Source organism: Halichoeres trimaculatus, unplaced genomic scaffold, assembly GCF_033239565.1.
Source record: "Halichoeres trimaculatus isolate MK-OKI-2021-1 unplaced genomic scaffold, fHalTri1.1 fHalTri1_scaffold_12, whole genome shotgun sequence".
NCBI classification, from domain to species: Eukaryota; Metazoa; Chordata; class Actinopteri; order Labriformes; family Labridae; genus Halichoeres; species Halichoeres trimaculatus.
Genome location: NW_027437190.1, coordinates 5,457,180 through 5,477,691, shown reverse-complemented (window position 1 = coordinate 5,477,691; position 20,512 = coordinate 5,457,180). Strand labels below are relative to the sequence as shown.

Here is a 20,512-nt window from a genome sequence, read left to right as displayed (position 1 = left end):
TAGACCGGCCTCTGTAGCATGAGGAGCTCTCGGTTTAACAGGGGAAGTGTTGGACTGAGAGGGGAAGCTGAACATAATATAGACCATTAGCTGTCCCTCTCCAACCTGCTCCCTGCCTTTCAGCTTGTGACTTACACTTTGAGTTGGCGCAGCTTCCAGCTCAGTGTCCAATGCCAGATGTAAGACTCGGTGTCATGCAGCTGCTATGTAAAGACTCTGAGAGTGAATGAATATCCCATCACGAAATATACAAGAGGGGACCAGCTTTTGGAACGTAAGCGCCGGAGATCATGTTATGCTGATAGTAATCTACTGAGTAAAGAGTTGGGAGGGGCACTGGGATGTTTTTTAGGAGTGAATGGTGCTTTTTTACAAACATGTGTTTTATATTCATTTTAATTTTACACATTTCAGCCAAGTCATGTTGATAACAGAAGTACAATAAATGCCAAAACTGTTTATTGGTTCAATGAAAGTTTTATTTTTTTTCCTCACCAACTGATGAGAGCCTGTACCATTCTGTGCCATCTACTCCAATGAAAGATGATACTCACAGTGACAGCAGGCTCCTGCTCACACGCAGTATTAATTTGTTCTGAGTCATAGATTGTGAGAAACAGATTTTTCAACTTCTTTTAAATTTTGGTTTGTGTTTTAAAAGAAACATTTGGTCAACTTCATTCATCTGATCTAAACATGTTGCATTTTTTCATGCACCAGCACGTGTAATGGTAACAATTGAACAGCAGGAAATTTCCCCCATAGACACCTCTCAGTTTCAACCTCTACAGCAGAATCTCTGAGTCTAACTGGTGCAGTTTTCACCAGTTTGAGACTTTTTTTTTTATTTGAAATGATTAAGAAACCCTTAAGTTTTTTTTTATTTTATGCTTTCTTTAAAAAAAAAAAAGCTACTGTGACGTGACTCCTTGAAAAGGGGTTAATAAACTTTCACCCCCCCTCAAACAGTTGGTGCAGATAGCAGAAAATCAGGCTACCTTTATGCTCATATTACCGTGTTTCCTGAATTAATCTTCCTCCACTGATACCATTATTATTCTGGTTTAGTCAAAGTTACTTTGAATATGATCCTTTCATTCTATTACACTGTAAAAAATAAACGATTTTAAATCAACTGATGCAAAAATAAGAAAGAAAACATGTCTACAGCATACTGACTGCTCAGTGTAACAAAAAACACCATCAAGTTTAGAAATGAAAAAAATAAAAAATATATACTTTGAGATGATATTTCATTACAAATAACTTATTTCATCTGTACACCTGCATAACTTTTAGGAAGGTGAATTGTTTAGATACTTGTAATGTTAACACCATTTGAAGATTTTATAGCAATGATAGTTGATAGATAGTTAAAAGATAGATAGATGATAGTTAAAAATAGTTAAAATATATAAAATGCTGTGACAACAATAATGCAAACTACACATTAAACAAACATCTAACATGTTGTTTATGCAAGTTTCAACAAGGGCTGAACAATTGATCGAATTGAAACCAACATTGCAATGTAATAGAATGCAATTTTTAAATCACAAAGGCTGCAATTAAGATAAATGAATAAATAAATAGATTTAAAAAAACAAAAAAGTTTCATGCACACGAACATGGAGAGAAAAGTCAATATGTAGGTTTTTCTGGCAAAAATATTACATGTCCACAAGGTTTGTAGTTAAATCAACCAGTCAGTATTCTACTGTGTTTGTAATAGTTCAATAAAGTGTTCTGATCAATCCATGCATCTCATTTCATCATATCCTGTAGGTCTGGCCTACAGGAAAGGATTGTTTATATGTTGACAGTATCTTTTGTTATTTTTGTCACACTTTAGATGATTTGCTGCTTGTGTTTAGTGAATAAAACAGAAGACCCCCCCCCCCCCCAAATAAATAAAAGAAAATAAAAAATAAAATAAATAATAAAAAATAAATAAATAAATAAATAAATATATAGATAGATAGATAAAACATGCTTAATCGCAATCACAATATTGGAAAAAAAAAATCACAATTAGATTATTTTCCAAAATTGTTCAGCCCTAGTTTAAACCATATTTTTGATTTGAACATCATACCAACCCCAATTTGTCACTGTCCAACCTATGAGCTCATGTTGCTGTGTTTCCGAAATCAATCTGCCTCCACTGATACCATGATTATTCTGGGTTAGTCACCTCTGGGGTCTTCACAAAAGAAATGTTGAAAATGAATCAAAGAAATGTGCTTTTTCCATGATTCTATCAAATTTAACCTCTATTTTTGTTTACATTTGTACAACAGTGGATTAAAATAATGGATGAATAATGGATGCAGCTATAAATAGTTTTTGGAAGGCATCTTTTGACCCGCCCATAAGAGTTGCCTTGAACCCCACTTTGGGGGCTCCGAGGGTGTAACTTATTTACCAGTTAAAAAAGTGGAAAAAGCTGCAAAAGTCTCATTATGAATACAAAGATAAGTTCTTTTTTTCCTTTTTTCTTTTTTTTTTTTACTTACTTCTTTAATAACTTTTTAACATATACAATATAAAATTTAAACTTTACATTTAAATATACGAGATATAAACATATGTAGAAGGCGTATTAGTGCTGGTTAAGTGTATAGATTTACAACTTGTAAAAAATTAGATTAAACAAAACTGAAAACATTTCAAACATTGGAGACAGCAATCAATACTCAGATGTATAAAGGAAGCAGATTGAGTCAAAACGTGTTTTTTGAGATATTGTAGGCAGTCCATTTGATCCATTTTTCTTGAAATTAAACTTTCTCTAAGTCTCAGAGCAAAAATCATTCTTTCCCTGGTGAAAATCTCCCGTACAGTCCACTGAGCATGGCTGAGGGCTCAGGTTTGGAGGCTCTTCTTCTTTTTCAAACACTGTAATCTAAATGAGTTGGCTGTATAGATGGCTGGCCATGGCTCTGGAGCATGATAGTGTCAACAGGTGTGTAATGTTGTGTACATGTTTAATGGCGTCCTGCTCTGTGTGACTGAGTGTTCTCTCTGTTATTAAAACAGAGCCTGGGACATCTCAGAGGCACATTGATTGGAAGAGAAGAATACACATGTATCAGCCTGTGGCCGCAGGCTTTCCTCTCCTCTCCTACAAACCCCATATGGCTCCCTTATGCTGGTTCAGTGCCACGACAGGGTCTTTCTACAGTAATCTTTGAGCTTTCTAGTGTTGGTGATAAGATGTGACGGATTGAGTTTGGAAGTCCAGGGCCAGCCTGAGTCACACAGAGGCTTTTATGCTCTCATGACACAATTATGAAAAAAACAAAAGATTAAAAACTAATTTAAAAAGAAACTTAAACACATTTTAATGTTGAAGTAATGAAAATGTGTCTCTCAGGTGTTCATACATTGTGTTTTTGACAGTAGAAGTACTTCTATATATGGAGGAAGTGGGAGAATGTCTCAAATAGGAAAGTGTTATCCTTGTTTATTATGTTTGTGTGTCAGGTGAGTCATCCACCTCACCCTCTGTAAACATAGAGAGACATCTACTGGCCTGTGGGGGCACTACCTCACTGTCACTAAGATATCACCACCCACACCTACTCCATCTGTGTGGACATGGATAAATGGATAAATGGATGCTCATATTCTACCACACAGGCTTTTTTCAGGAAAGCTGTCAGGCTTTTCCTACTCTTTTACAGCAGTCTACATTTAGGCCTGTCTGTGTCCGTCTCTGGCAATTTTTCACTCACTTTCTTGGATTAACACGTCAAAGTCTCTTTGAGCCAGTCTGTTTTGATCACTTGGCAATTGAGCTTTAATTATGATCGCCTCATAATTCAAAAGTAGACTTCGTCACACTGAGAAACAAAAGAGCTTAAAATGTGTTGAATAAACACCTCAAAGGCTTTCGGAGAGGGAAAACAAGAAGGAAAAAAAAGGAAAGCAGATATAGAGTCGTACAGAGAGATGGGGGCTTGGGTGCAAAAAGGTTTTCAACTGCCAAAAATTTAATTAAAATATGTCATAATTTCAACGCCTTAGCCTCTGGGATTCTTAAGCTGTGACCTCACGGACAATATTGTTTTCTCACAGAGGATGTGAGGCCACAAGGAATGGGATTACACATTCTTGTGTATTGACATCAGCTTCCTCTCTACTGAATTGTGTAGAAAAGCACACGATGGGATTAGTTCAGAGGTCGAGATCAGGAACTAAGGCAGTGCGTAGTGGTTTGGGGAACATTAGTAACCTTAAATAGTTTAGAGAAAGAGGGTTCAGACTGTAGAGTCTGCTTTGACACTGGAAAGACGACAGTCCAAGTTTGGCTTCTGGTTATGGTTCAGAGCAAACCAGCTCCCCTCACTGCCTATTATCACTCCAACAAACGTGTGTGATCCAGTCCCTGACATACAGCTGACACAGTCCTGACCACAGTGATCCACAGAGGTACAGTCAAGGCTCTCATCTATCAGGATGCTGGCTGACAGACTCTAACCCTGCCCCTTCTTCTCTTTAAGAGTTTATTCAGCAGTGAGCTCACCTGCTGGATCTGTGGTAAAAACCTGCTGCAGAGCTGCTTTGGATTGTGTTCTCTTCATACATTTAAGTGACAGTTTAGGTAACCTGTATTCAGCTCATCTGATTCTTTTAATCTGCATTAAAACCAAAAATAAATTTACCAGGAGTAGGCCTGGACAGTGAAACAATCAACATATATATTGCAAAATAACTTTTCCTGGATAGACATGGTCAATAGAACTTCTATAGAATTCATTCGTTTGTGTTTTGACAGACAGATGATCAGCCAATCATATCTGAGGGGAGGGGATGCAAATATAACCATTTAGCGCTTGCAGAGTAATTTATCAAACCTGAAACTGTTAGCGGTCGCTGTTTTTCCATCTATATTTAGCACGTTTTAAAGGCAGGGGCAAACCACAGTGTCACATACAAACAGCTGAGGTCGTCATGGTGTGGAGATGCAGTGAAAGATGACGGACAGACAGGATCTTCTGTGTGTGTATTAGAGCTGCACGATTTGGGGAAAAGGTGCGATTTGCGATTAGGTGGATAATATTGCGATTGCGATTGTGCTTGCGATTTAATAAAAAAAGTTGTGTCATGATGAGTCTACAGACTTGCTTGGTTATCATGGAGAAAAATCTGAATTGCATGTGCTGACATTGCAATTGCGATTGCGATAATCGTGCAGCCCTAGTGTGTATCAACACAGTTGGACTGTCAGAAATAAAATAGTGGAGACATATCGTCTATCCAACAACGCCATTTCTGAACTTTGATTTTTTTAACTGGGGTTTTGTGTTTTGGTGTCCAACTGTGTGTAATGAACATTCATCCCCTGTGCTCTATGGAGAGCGCAGGAGATGAACCTCCATCTTCATCCGTTGACGTCTCAGTTAAAGGACCACTGCCACTGGATGACCTCACTTTTGCCAGGGCATTTACAGCATTGATTCTGATCAATGTCAGCCCAGACACAGCACCAACCAGCTGCTTCATGTGCCTTGCGATGGCCTGAGTGTGGCGTTGGAGGGCACACGCCACATTGGACACAGCTCTCACCTCCTGTGCAGCAGCCTGTGACCCATAAATCTGATTTCTCCACTACCATGGCTTTGAACTTAATTTTTGTTTATGGCCTGTCTGCTCTCCAAACTCTCAATGGCAACAGCAGGTAGCACTAGGGATGGGTACCTTTGAAACATTACGGTACAGATACCCAGTACCTGGCAATTGATATCAGTACTCAACTGTATAAATTTTCGGTGCTTTTGTGTGTGTTAATTTAATAAATATGAATTTGTTTAACCATAAAATGTCAAAGTTTTTCAATTTTACATATTCATTCTTCATCACATGACCTTGCAGTGCTGTGTTCATGTCCAGCATGGAAAATTACCTTCTGGTGAATTGGTACTTGGTGCTGGTTGGTACCTTTAAAAGTATCTAATTTAGTACCCATCTCAAAGTAGCACACGCTAAATCCTCATTTAAAGAAGTTGGTTTGCTCCTGTTATCAACTGGACACGTGGTCTGAGTAGATCACCTGCATCATGCCCACAAACAACAAACTAAAGTGGAAGTTCCTGTTTGATCTAAAGTAGTTTATAATGTTCTTCAGTACATCTGTCATGTTCAAACTATGAAAAACAAAATAAACCAAGTCAGAAACAACCTTCTGATGTCTTCACCACTCACAGAGCATTTCAGCTTGATGGAATAGTTATTTGATTTATATTGTAATGAATATTGATATTGATCGATATCGATATGATCGATATGAAAAAAATATATCATGATAGGATTTTTTCTCATATTGTCCAGCCCTAACCAGAAGCATTCAAAAGAGATTCTCTCTGAGTGCAGACACTGACCATGACTTGTTCAATTTGTGTCATAACAACATCCAAAGTGTCGACTTAAATTTTCTCCATAAATAACACAGACTATTTTTCTTTTCTGCCTCAGGGAAGGATGTGGATATGGAAAGCCCGGGGTCGAGCCAGTACTCAGGCCCTGACCTTTACAGTCTGCCTGGGAGTCCTGATGACACCGATCAAGGTTGGGTGTCCTGGGCGTGGTCCTTCGTCCCAGCCATCGTGGGCACTGAGGAGGAGGGTGAGGAAGGCTTCTACCAGCAAAGAGAGACGAGAGGCATCTCCAGTAACTCTCCACTACACACACCCAAAGACCCCATCGTTTCCATCGGCTTCTACTGCACCAAAGCTTCTGTCACTTTTAAGGTAGTTAAAAATATATTCATTACTTTACAAGCAAATCATATGAACACGGTCATGTTGCTGCACATGGGAATTATAAGGTTATATATCTTATTTCAAAAAACTCTAATGAATTTAAAAGTACAGAAAATATTTTATACAGCTGTTTTAATTTTTTTGTATCTTCAAGAAATGTTTGATCCAGGGTTTAAATTCCCTGTGCACCATCCAGGACAGGTTAAAGAGGAACCAGGACCTGACCACTTCAATGTTTTAAACCTAAGACACAAAACAAAGACCAACCAGAAATAGATCTCAGGCTGTCATTTATCTTGTTTTTTTCGAAACGGTTAGAATTCATTCCTGTGTCCCCTTAGGTAAAAGTGCTGCACACTGCATTACTGTTATCTAAGTAATGCTGTCAAGATCACACACACTAAGTGTGTGTGTGATCTTGACAGCATGTACAACCTGTGAGTGATGGAGTGTTTCAGCATGAACAGACCATGTTGTTCTTGTAGCAGTGTTAAAGTGGTTTCTGTATTGTGTGAACTCTTTTAATTAATTAATTGCTACTTCCTGGAGTAATTGAAAACAGCTGAAAGGAGCTTTTGGAGTTTTCTTGTGTCTTTCCTACGCGGCAGTATGTGTGTTAAAGAGAGGATTTCATGTCCGTGAGCTACCCTGCTTGAACATGAGTGTGAAGCAGTTGATATTTTTTAAATTTCTTGTAATGACTTAAACTTTATTGAGTCTCGACTTTTTCCTATTTTTTAGAATGTTGATCCATTTTCACAGGTATGATCAAAGCAGCTGAAACTAAGATGTCTTATACAAACATAGCTCATCACTCAGCAGTGACCGTTGGTTGCCCCCTTACTCTTTACACACAGCCTAAACTCTCACTGTGTACTGTGTTTGATTCTGAGCAGTACTTTTTATTAAGTTCAATTTATTAAGTTGTCTATCATGCAAAGTGCGTAAACATCCTCACAGGGATCAATAATAAGAAAGCATAACCTGTCTTTCCATTTTTATGCAGATGATTTACTGCAATATTAGCCAGTGAAACCAAACGAAGGCACTGCACTTAATAAGTTAGCCACATAAAGCAGTTTTTTTAAATTTGTTATTTGAATGTTGTTAGAACAAGCTTTTTTCAGCTCCATCTTTTGTAATCAGTAGAACCTTTAGAAGGCAACTCGAGCATCCATTACATGTGATGTGCCCTGCGTTCTTAAGGTTGGCTTATGTTAGCCATTGTAAGGTGGAGATATAAACAGAGTTGGGTCTTTAGCTGTCACTGTTCCCAGACTGTGAAACAAGCTGTGCCCTGACATTTGCACTCATTCTGGCCTTTTTAGGTCTATACTAAAGACCTACTTTTCTGGAATGGCTTTTACTTCTGACCAAGTCTACCCTGTTTTATGCACATATTCTGTTTTTATCCATTCTGAAAGGCTTTTAACACCTTGCAGCTGTGTCACACTTTGCTCTGTATTTTAATGTACCGTTTCATGGTTTGCTTCTTTCTATTCTGTTATTCCTGACACAGCTGTAAAGCTACTTTGGATACCTTTTTTAATTATTGTAAAGGGCCTTAGAATTATAATTGATTGATTGATAGAACTTCAAAAATGAGTGATTAGAAATCATTAATTAAAATTAATTAATGAGTTAATTTTAATCCACAAGATGAACTGTTTTTAAATGTTATTCTTCTGTTCTGCCTGTTTGTTAGTGTGCGAATGTGTTTGTGCCCACACTGGGCTTATGGAGAGCTCTGTTCTATTCTATTCTATTCTATTCTATTCTATTCTATTCTATTCTATTCTATTCTATTCTATTCTATAGATATAACAAAGCCTTGACTGATTTCTAAAACACGTTTACACTATACCCTTGATGCTAGATGTGACAGCTGATGAAGTAGTTCCCATTCAGGAGCATTATTGTTTGTATTTTTTTACAGCTTTAACTTCATTAATGTTGTGTTCTCTCTCTTTGTCATCAGCTTGTAGCAAAGTAACCTTTTTGTTTAAAGAGACCTAAACCAGGATTCTGTCCTTTGTCTCAGCTCACAGAAACCCAGTCAGAGAGCAGCTACTACAGTCCTCAGAAGGTCAAGTCCAGAGAGGTTCTGTGCCTGGAGCAAGAGGGGATCACTATTGAGGTAAGATCTGGACTTAAGATTTGTTTCTGTGTGTCACAGCAGCTCACTTGATGGAGTCTGCACTGTGCGTTAGTTACAGCTGATTCAGCCTTGGCTCGTGTCCTCCCTTCTTTCTCATCCGTTTGTCCTGTCTGTCTGTCATGGATGTATAATTGAGGAAAAAGCTAAAAGAAATCCTCTTTTGGAGAAAAAAAAAAAGACTTTTCTCTTAAGTTCACCGTTGTACAGTTTTTTGTCTTCATCAACAGCATCCAGAGACTCTTTAAAGGACATTAACCTTAAAGAGCATCTGTGGCTCAGAGGTAGAGTCAGTCATCACTCTGTAAGAGGGTTAGCAGTCAGATCTCAGCTCCTGCAGCCCCATGATGAAGGGACTGCTTAAGAATAGATTTAGTTAACACTTATTTAACCCCCTGCCAAAGTATTCACTGTGTATGCTATCAGTGTGAAAGTATTTTGACTGGGCGACTATGTAGGAGTCCATTTACCACAACACTTAATGTTTTCCCTTCAGAGTTATACTTTATGTTGGTTTTGATGCTTTCTAAAAAGCAAAGTGTGAGCTCTGGGATATTTCCAGCTCCAGTTTCCTTAATGTAAGCTTCTGCTTGAACAAAGAGAGCTGGAACCAAAAAGTGCAAAAGGGATAGCTCTTAAAGCTGTAAAATCTCATTGTGTGGTCATTGTGTGGTGAAATAAAAAGTTTATGTGATTGTTTAGTTGTCTGCTGGGTGCGGCTAAAGCATGGTGAGGTAAAGAGAAGCAAACGTTGCTGGTTACAGGGCTGACTGAACTGTTAGCACACATCCACATACAGACACCGCTCTCAGGGGAGAGTAAGAGCTTTCTAACCACACAGCACCATGAGTCCACAGGCTCAGCATGTCTGCGGACCTCAAGTCTGAATCCACTTGTTATTAAGAATTATTTTCTGATGAATGAAGCTCTGAAACGTTTTAATATTTTTTTAATATTTTATCATAGATAATATAAAGTGTCAATGTCATATCTTAAAGCTCCCCTTAAAATTCTTGACCCTCCAGATAAAAACCTGAAAACCATTATTTCAATCAAATAATTCAGACGTCTTCTCTTTGCATATGCCTCTGGATCCCAATCAGGGGTCTGCAACCTTTACTTTCAAAAGAGACCTTTTTCCCCAGCTCACCTGGATTAACATCATTCTGGAGCCACAAAATCTACTTGATCTCCACAGTAAAGACTATAAAATATATAAAATTCTAAATATATTTAAAATTAAGTCCATATATTGTGAGAGAAGAAAGTTTTTTTTTTAATTTATGCAGTTGTACATGTAATGTGGTTTATTTTTTGAATTTGCAGAAATAAAAAAACAACACACAATTTCAAAAATTTGCAAAAATTTCAAAACTTTTTTGAAAATGAAAAAAAGGTTTTCAAGATTTTCAAAGGTTTTAAAATTTATTTGAAATTTAATTTTAAAAAATTGGTTACGTTTGTTTTATTTGAAATTAAAAAAAAAAAATAATTAAAAAAAAATTCAAAACTTAAAAAAATGTTTTATTGGATAACATTTCTAGAGAATGTTGTTCAACTTAATTTTTGTTGAGAAACATGAATGCATGATTTTATTTAGTGTTGATGTCTTTAATTACAGTACCCTCTGTAAAAAAATAAAAATTCTTTATTTCAGTATTTTTTTTTTCAAAACTACAAGGAGCCACTGCAAAAGAGTCAAAGAGCCCCATGAGGCTCCAGAGCCACAGGTTGAAGACCCTTGATCCATGTGATTCAGAGTCCACATTGTTCTTGTGTCTGACCAAAGATCAGAGTTTTAAAGTTTTATGTTTCATCTTGTTTTTTTTTTTTCTACAGGTGCTCATGATGGGGGAACCCTTCTTCGATTGTCAGATTGGCTTTGTGGGCTGCCGAGCTCTCTGCCTGAAAGGCATTATGGGAGTGCGGGATTTTGAAGAAAACATGAACCGATGTGAAGAGGTAAAGAAGGAGCTGCCTCAGTCGCAGGCATGATGGTTTGATTTGTTCAGCTGGATCCAGAAAGTATTTGTAAATCACAAAAAATAATTAGATATCCAAATGCACAATTTAACAGTCTGCTTTTATATCTGACACTTCACTAAAGCAACAGTTCACTCAGTGTGTTTGATCATTATGTGCTCACTCTGTTTTTGATTTGTTGGTAATTGTGTTCATTCTTATTGACCATTGCTGTGCTGCATCACATGACTTACATCATGATAATCGTATCATATAATTGGAAGCCCAACAAGTTGATGCTGATTGTTAAAGTACTGTATGTGTGGACTGTTTGTCCAAAATATAAAATATTTTCATCTGTATCCTCATCTGCTCCTTTCTCCTGTTTTTTTTATTTTTTTTTATTTTTTTTTTCCCCAGGATGCAGTGTTCTTCACCTGTGGAGATAGCCTGAGCAGTAAAGGAATGACTTATCTCACCAACTCCCTCTTCGACTACCGCAGTCCAGAGAACAACGGCGTCAGGGCCGAGTTCATCCTTGATGCAGCTGCTCACAAGGTGATGATAATGTTGGGAACAAATCTGGATTCCTAAAAGTTTCCAACACTGCTGTACCAAAGAGAAATGCTATGATATTTATAATAAATTAACTTTATTTTTGAGGCACTTAAAAAACAACCACAGCTGAAAACAAAAAGCAGATAGCTGAAGTAAAAATACAAAAACATTAAAAACAGACCTACATTAAAAAAACAAATTAAAACCAAATCAAGATTTAAATTTCAAAGGCTTTTATTTCCAATTTTCTATTTATGAGAGGATGTACAGAACAATCAAAGAGCTGTTCCTCTCTTCCTAAAGCAAATATATACAAACAAAGGAGCCAAGTCTCACTGAAGTTAGTAGCGAAGGAATAAAAATGGGTTTAACAACCAATTTAAAAGTGGACAGTGAATGAGCCTCTAAGAGCAGTTCATGTCCCCTCTGAGCTTCCTCCTGGACCTCAGTACCTGGGGTTAAAAAACTTTTTTTAAACAATTAAAATGGTCTTTTAAATGAAAGAACAAAGAAACTTTATCTTTTTTATTGCTGCCAGTGGCAGGAAAAAAAGAATTACACTAGTGTGGTTTTGGTTTTAACAAAACAGGAGTTGACGTGGGATTAAAGATGGTTTTCTGATATAATCACATCCACTTTTCTTCAAGCTTTGTCTGGAAAGGCTTTAAGAGCTGGCACTAAAGTTGATTGATCTAAAACTAAGTTTTCTTTTCATATTTAACTTTTGCCTGATGTAGTAAACTTTCTCATTAACACAGTCCGTCACCCTGCGCTGGCTGCAGCAGAGGAATGTTACCACTATCTCAATAGTAGTGTTGAAGCCATTATCCCTGATAACTCTTTGATCCCTTCATCAGCTCGAGTGTTGACTCTGCTCAGAAATGTTCATGACCTTTCAATGAAGCAATTGTTTGAAAATCCATCCATCTATTTCTACTTGAAAGTCTCAGAGTCAAAGGTTTTGGTGTTAATACATTGGTTGTTTTTTAAACCAGCCAATGGCTTTGATCGGGAAGCATGCCAGAGCTATTAGGAGCCTGCTACTAAATGTTACTCATTAACCTGCGCCTGTGATAAGTCCTATTCAGACCTCTGTTTGGAGAACTGCTCAGCAAGTCTGGGGCAGAGGTGTTAATTAGAAGTGAGGAACTCTCTCTCAGTCTCTTCCCTCTGTCTTTGTTTCTTGCTTTGTTTTGACATTGTTTGAAAGTTGGTATAACTTTGGTATATGTTTCATGATATTCATATTTTTTGTATTTCTTGTAACTAGGTTTGATTTTCTTAATTACACCATAAAAAACTACATGAGGGTTAACAAACTGAACATTATTTAAAACTAATGTCTTTCAAACAGAGACATCTTTAGACATACATCTCACTTAATGATCACACCCAGGGGTCTGCCACCGTTACTTTCAAAGGAGCCCTTTTTCCTCAGCTCTTCTGGATTAAAGTCATTCCAGATTCACAAAATCTACTTTATCTTCACACTTAAGACTGAAAGGTGTATAAAATTCTATACATAATTAAAATCTAGTGAAAAGTAATCTAAACAAGAAGTTTTTGACTTTATATAATTGTACATGTAATGTCTTATTTTTTATCCTTTTAACAAATTTGCAAATACTTAAAAAAAAAATTAAATAAAAAAAGCAAAATAAACTGATTTTCCAAAAAATGCTAAAAAACTTTCTTTTATTTTAAAACACTGCATTTTTAAAAAAGTTATTTTATAAAATTGCAAAAAAAAGGGATTAAAAAAAAAAATCAATGAATTGCATTTTTTTTAGAAGAAATCGTAATATTTAAAAAATATTCAAAAAATTTTGAAACTTCAAAAATTATCAAAAATATTAAAAACTTTCCAATTCAATTAATTGTCTTTTTTTAAAAAATAATACTTGAATTTCATAACATATATTGATACTATTGCTTAACCTTTGGTTATTTGTTGTTTGCCAATTTTCTACATTTATTTATCTTCCCAGGGCTGAAAAACTTGAGGTTAGCCACGGGTGCATGGAAAGTTGGTGGGCTGTTGATGTTGTAGGAGTTAAAGTAGAGAGGTGGCAGGCTTTATTGCAAAATGTGATGCATATGTAGTTCAACAAAATGTTAATGCATGATTTCATTTGATGCTTTTGTTGTTAACCATCAATACCCTCTGTAAGAAAAAAAAAAGGTTTCAATAATTTTTTCGAGAAGCTTCAAGTAGCCACTGCAAAGGAGTCAAAGAGCTGCAGGTTGCAGACCCTTGTTCATGCTTTAAAAAGCTGCAGGCTGCTGTCTTTATAAATACTTTCTGTTATAATAACAAATGGAAAATATTGTTCATAATTTCCAGTCCCATTCTTTTAACTAATTATATGAAAGTCTTTTGTTTAGTGTGTTAGAAATTTATTTTAAAGGAGAGAAGATGAAGTAAAGATGAAGTAAATTTTCCTCCTTTTTTAAAGTAGGTGATTCATCAAAAAGCGAGTCAAACTAAGTCCTTTTATCTCTGATTTGACCCCTTCAGCTGTATCATCCATGACCTCAGTCACTGCCACTCTTAAATGCTATCAGTGTATTTGCTCTCTTACTGCCTTGTTGACCTAACACTGCTGTTGTTTGACAGGAGACCTACACAGAGACAGCGGGCATTCAGCGCTTCGGTGCTTTCTACCTGGACTATCTTTACACAATGGAGAACAGCAGCAAAGGTACTGTCTGATCACAAACCTCTCCATCTCTTCTCTGCGTGGTTTTTAATCTGCGCTGCTTTTCCTTCCTCTGCCTGCTCCTCTTTTATTTCTTTCTTCTGCTTTCCTCACACTTCTCCTCTCAAACCTCCCATCAGAGGCTTAGAAAGAGCTGCTCTTGTTTGAGTCACAGGTACCAGGGTCCTTGACCCTTCCTGTCCTCCCTTTCACCCCAAACTTACCTGGAGGGCAGCTGTCAGGTGTGTTTAGTCTGTGCTGACACGTATTTGAGTTTCTTTCTCCCTGCTGCTTGTTGGAACATTGTTTCGCTCAGTGCCTTTACCTGTAAGCTTTTGAGAGGTGAATAGACTTCTCTCGCCTAATTAGGTGTCACTCCGCCTGCCAGACACTTTACCTCCTGAGCTGAAGAATGTTTATTCAAGTCTGAGAAATCTCAACGCTCTGCAAGACTCCAAGCAATCTCCTTTCCATTTTAAAGTTAGCATTTAGCCCTCAGATGTCTCTGTAACACGTGTGTGGTTGTTAAAAATGTGTTAAGAATAATATTTACATGTTTATACACTCAGAGTTTGTTTGTGTTTAACTGAATGTTCTGCTAATATAACCACACTTACTAAAGTAGAAGAAATACCAACAGTTACTACCAACTATTTAATTATGAACCTTAGGATTGTGTCATGAAATAAAAGTTAGGATTGATCCTTTTCACAGTTCCAACAGTAACTTAATGTTATTATCAGTCTGCTGTTTACTGTGTTGTTTTATTTATTTGCTGCCTTCCCCTTCTCTGTGATTGACCCTTCTCACTCCTAACCTCCTCCTGACTGGGCCATTGTTTCCCTCTACTGACAGTTGCAGATAAAAATCTAAATGAGAAAATACACTGATTCTTTTCTCCTGAACTGTCAGAGTCATTTCAGGCAGCAGGATCAGTGTCATTAACTCCTTCTGCGGGTTACTCGTGCTGATTGGAATGCTGCTCCTCTGTCAGGGTTTCTCATCTTCTGTGACGTGGAGCAGATCGAGTGTCAACTTAACAAATTAGTTTCTATCGCTTTGGGACTGACATAAACTCTGAGTCAACCTGAATACTGACAAACCACAGGACACAGTTACTATTGATTCCACTCTAGACCTGCACAGCAGGTAAGAAACATTCTTAATCTTGGTAAAAAAAAAAAAAAAAAGACAGCACTCAAAGATCATCCAAATCACAGCCTGTTGTGCCCTTAAATTTTCTTATCTCAAAATAAAGGAGGTGGAACAGAGGAAGTTTGTCCTCCCTCTTTCTGCCTGATATTAATTCTTCCACATAGTTTTGTTTGTATTTTGGTGCTTTTCTAGTTAGTTTTGATTATTCATCATTTCAGTGGTTCATGGCCATGTGAGCTGCCCTCATTGATAGGACTCTCATTGTGTCTTTCAAAGCAGAGGTGGATGTTTTGCACTTCCTCTATGCGCTTTTAATACTCATGCCTTGTTGTAGCCTACATACACTTTTCAAGTTTCCTTTTGACCAACACTTGAATCTGTATGTTTGTAATAGCACACAGAATATTGGGGATGAGTAATGAATTAGGTACTTTTAAGGTACCGACCAAATTCCATCAGTACCATGTTTAGGTACCTAAACGCATCCTTGTGGCTGTGACGGAGTGGAAGAATAGGCGATTTTCCATGCTAAGCATGAATTCAGCATTGCAAGTTTAAATATGAACAAATAAATGGGTTGAATTGAGAAAAATTAAGATTTTATATTCAAACAAATTGATGTTTATCACCACAGTAACACACAGAAAAGTATAGAGCATTGGTACCATTGAGTACCAACACAGACTGTCAAGTACCAGGTATCAGTACTGTATTGTTTGAAAGGTACCCATGCCTAAAGTATATAGTCCTAAACAAATGAATATTTCACTTTGGACATTACTTTCCAAAGAACAAAAATTAACATCCATTTCTTAATTCAAACAAACGTTTGAGACAGACAATTTATTATATCTGGCTCAAAAATGTCTACAAATTTCAGAGTGCATTATCTGATGAAAAATACATATAGAGTAGAATGGAATAGAATAGAATAGAATAGAATAGAATAGAATAGAATAGAATAGAATAGAATAGAAGTGGATTACTTTATTGATCCCAAACTGGGAAATTGTGGTGCTACAACAGCAATTGTCAGCACAAGTATAATGATTACACTAGATACATACTGGAAAAAAAGGCTTACATATATTAACTCCTTGATGCCTGTTGTCACAAACTTGCGTCATACTCTGTCAGGTCTTAATGGAGCTTAAATGACATTTGTATGTCATTATTACCTACTGATTCATATTCTACACAAACCAAAGATCCTATCAGATCCACTATGTCACAATATATTGGTCAAGGGATGAACTTCTCATGATTAATTTTATTATAAAACTTTGTTATAACTACGATGTGCACTTTACTCAAATTACAATCTTCACTTAACTGAACATCTGTAAGAATGCAAAAACACATAAAACTATCTATTTTTAGCATTGTTAATTTATTAAGGCAGTAAGGGGTTAACAATAAGAATAGTAAAGATAGATACATCAGAATAGGAAAGGTTTATACATCAAGGATTGAAGCATTTGAACTAGTTTCAAAAAGTGAAAAACTAAATATAAAGTTGAAACAGGCGTGTTAACTGAATGTAAAAAAGAAATGTAAGTTTGCATTAAACAGTGGTGACAGTGGTAAATGTGAAGTAGCAGCAAATAGGCTGAGCATATTATATTATAATACACTGTAAGTATAATGTAGCTTATATAATGTCTTGGTATATGTGTCCATCTGTTTCAAGGCTCCCTGGACTCCTCTGTGTTGAGTATTGAAGATGTGGTACCAACTGTTCAAGAGACGTCCATTAAGAGGCTGGTGGTGGGGCCGCTGGATGTTAGGCTGCACAGCAGCGCTGTCCACCGCATCCTCAAGATGGTCACCTGCGCCATGGACCACGAGTATGAACCCTACTGCACACCAGAGCAAGGTCTGTCTGCCCGTGCTAACGGCTGCTTAATCTGTTTCACTTCACTGATTTCAGCAGCTAATGGTCAAATGACTGTTTCTACTCCTCTGTTATCAATCAGTCAATCAAACTTTATGTATGTAGTGCCAGTTCACAGTAAACATTTACCCAAGATGCTCCACAAACTGCACCCTTTATTTCATTATTGACAAAGACCCAACATGAAGACAGGATGACGAGTCTTCACTTAACCCACCTTGAGTTCAGACGTGTGCAGCACATAGTAAGTCACAGTGGTAGGAGTAAGATGGTGATATTAAAAAAGAAGAGTGGACTTTTCCTCGTCTCTTCTGTATTCTCTACTCCTTATGAATAGAAACTGTATCATATCTGACCTTACAGTACCATCACCACTTTGTTATTTCCTTGCGAAACTCATCTTTCAACACACAGCTGTAGATGAAAGCAGTGACCCTTTGGACCACATGAGGGAGGATAAGCCAAATACCTTTTGTTAGTGATTGTCCCTGCAAAGCTATTGATGAGCTCATCCCTGGGATGTTTTGAAAGCTTGTGGAATGTTTGTCTGTGTGTAATATGGATAGCAATAACTCTCCTTTTTACGAAACAATAACATCCTTTGGTTTTGGTTGTTTCAGCATCTGTAATGGATAACAGGAGAGGGGGTAATTACCCCAGAGCAAAGCTTAATACGTCAGCGTGGTTTCTGTACGCAGGGGTGCTCTCTGGCATTTTCTGGAGAAGAGTCAGAATAATTTGAAGTTCCAGTTTAACAGATTTTTCATGAGAGGTATTTTTATATTTCCTGTATTGACCTCATTTACATCCTGAAGAACGCACATTTATTTAGGTGTTACTGTTTTACTAGCTGCTTTCTTTACATTCCTCAACTTTATAAACAGATTTTATGAACTGGATTTTATATTTTTATTTTTAGCGGTGTCCCAGTCCAATATTAATATTGAATATTGTTCTGACAATAGCCAAAAACAACAACAACAAAAAAAAGTACAGGATTACATAGGCCAGTATTTAAAGTCTTTGATTTAAGCATCACAAACTTTGTGCGCTGGCTGTTTTACAAGCAGTCTACTTCAGACTCCGGCCCATTACCTCTATCCAGTCTAACAAACCCATGTGATCACAACAACAGCATGCATTAACATGCTACTACAGTAGCAGCAATGTCGGCCATGTGGCTATATTTTTGTTATAGTCCAAAATAAACTTTGCAGCTGAGCGCAAAACTTGTCGTGCAGAAGTTTCCTGTGGCAGCACAGAACTTGGGAAGTTTAATACGACCTAACCTCACCACTGAGTTTGAGTAATACCAGTCTATCAAACCTTTTCTAACATTCTATACTACAAAACAAGTAATAAAAGTGTGTGATTCCTGCTGTTATTGCATTGTATTGATATCCACATCGTGCAGTCTCAAGGCTGGGAAATGGGTATCATGTCAGAGGTGAAAAGGTTCAGTTGGAATACCCATATTTATTTTATTTTATTTTTGTCAGTATCATTTTGATTTTCATTCAACCCTCCCTATTTCAAGATGAACTCACATTTTTAAAGATTAAGGTACCCTCAGCACTGGCATTTGAAAACATTAAACCTAATTACACAAATGTGTTTAGTACTTGATTCTGATTGGTCGATGCTTCATAAAGTGTTTTTTTCCTCAAAAGCAAACTGCCAACTTAGCTGTAATCAGAAAGAAGTCTGAATGACTCATAGAGATGGAAAGAATGGAAAGGCACCGGTCCTGAATCAAGACCTTGTTTCCATGACCTTCCCTGTAACAGCTTGAACTGCAACCTGTAAACAAAGTGTAACATTTCAGAGTCCTGAAGCTGAAGGCTAAGCTCCTTTAAGGAGCAATAAGAAGTGTTGATTCATAAAAATCATTATGCATGGGTAAAAAAATACAATTTAACCATACTCAAAAAGCTCACCTCTGCCTTGTTTTTTGAGCCTGAAATGTTCCTGAGATTAGGTTTAACTTGTTGTCTTCAGGTCATTAGTTATTTTCTGTTTCTGTCCTCCTGGATGCTTGGGACTGTTGGTGATGATGGGTCAACGAAATGGTTCAGAAACAGTCACTGCAATAAACATAGTGTTTAGTTTCCAGTTAAAGGGTCGGTGATGTTGAATGTAATCTATAAATCTCAGCCTACATATCTATTATTGCACATTTTAAGAGCTGACACCCATCCCGTTTTGTCTCTGTAGATTTGGTGGATGAAAGCCACGGCACTGCTACTCCAGAAGAGATATCCACCTTAGAGGAATTCATCCCAACCAGACTCATGAGTCTCACTCTGCTCCAAGCCTCAGTTACCATCTCCATGGCTGAGTTCAACCTCCTGCACAAGCTGATGCCTGTCATCATGGGACAGAAGGTAGGTCACATCCTTGGGATATTCATAAAAATTGAGAGCACTCTGGACATTTTTACTTTAAGCAGTAACTAAAACAACATGTGTGGTTTCTTTTCTTTCCCTTCTCCCTCAGACGGTGCCAGGTCCAGTCAGCATACCTGTGTTTCAGCCGGTGCGCCCTTTACCTGCTGTGCAGTTCCAGGTGGAGAGGGTGAACGTTGAACACTCGGTGCCCATGTATGCTCCAGAGCTGGTCAGCACTGTCATCAGTCTCAACAAGCCTTCTGACAACCTGCTGCATCACTGCTACGCACACCTCTGCCTCAAGGTGAGCACGACATGATGTCCCACACAGAGAGCAGTTACCCCTCCAGAACAGCACACTGTTCATGGGTCGAATATGGTTTACACAGGGCATAACAATGACATAGTTTGATGGTACACTCGACCTCAACTGCTTTACTGCTGTTGTAGCAATTGTTTACTTGGCACTGAAATTCTAACTTCACCTGATTGTGACTGAAACATTTAGATTTAGTTCCCTACCATGTCATTGTTGGATTAAGTTTAGATACGTTTAGTTTGTCTTTATTTCATTCATGTTAAATTAAAAAACTTATAAAAGTACAATATAAAAAAAAATAAATCTCAGTCAAATAAAAAGGAGACGAAAGAAGAAAAGTCTTATTTTTATCTGCCCCTTCATTCACAAATTTTTTAATGAACACATGTTCAAAAAAACTAAAATACTGTCTACCAGCATGCCTTTTAGCTTTGCATTAATTCTTTTGCAAAGATGACAAGCAAAGCAATCCACAACTCAAATACAAATTTACGTCAAACCAAAGAAAAACAGAAAGAGCAAAACAATTTATTATTGTCATTGTTATTTTTTTTGGTTTGTTTTTCATACTTATTTATTGGTTAATATTTTCTTTTTAATTGCATGGTTAAGAATACCT

At 37.1% G+C, this 20,512-nt stretch overlaps 1 protein-coding gene across 3 annotated transcripts in view; it reads left to right on the top strand.

Moving 5' to 3' along the window:
- vps13b (vacuolar protein sorting 13 homolog B) overlaps positions 1 to 20,512 on the top strand; it is a 411,975-nt gene that overhangs the window by 29,872 nt on the left and 361,591 nt on the right. For all 3 annotated transcript variants that reach the window (XM_074682783.1, XM_074682782.1, XM_074682784.1), the window contains 8 exons: positions 6,478 to 6,752; positions 8,806 to 8,901; positions 10,759 to 10,881; positions 11,302 to 11,439; positions 14,057 to 14,141; positions 16,984 to 17,169; positions 19,402 to 19,571; positions 19,684 to 19,878. In XM_074682783.1, the coding sequence (XP_074538884.1) occupies positions 6,478 to 6,752; positions 8,806 to 8,901; positions 10,759 to 10,881; positions 11,302 to 11,439; positions 14,057 to 14,141; positions 16,984 to 17,169; positions 19,402 to 19,571; positions 19,684 to 19,878 (1,268 nt within the window). The remainder of the gene's footprint in view (positions 1 to 6,477; positions 6,753 to 8,805; positions 8,902 to 10,758; positions 10,882 to 11,301; positions 11,440 to 14,056; positions 14,142 to 16,983; positions 17,170 to 19,401; positions 19,572 to 19,683; positions 19,879 to 20,512) is intronic.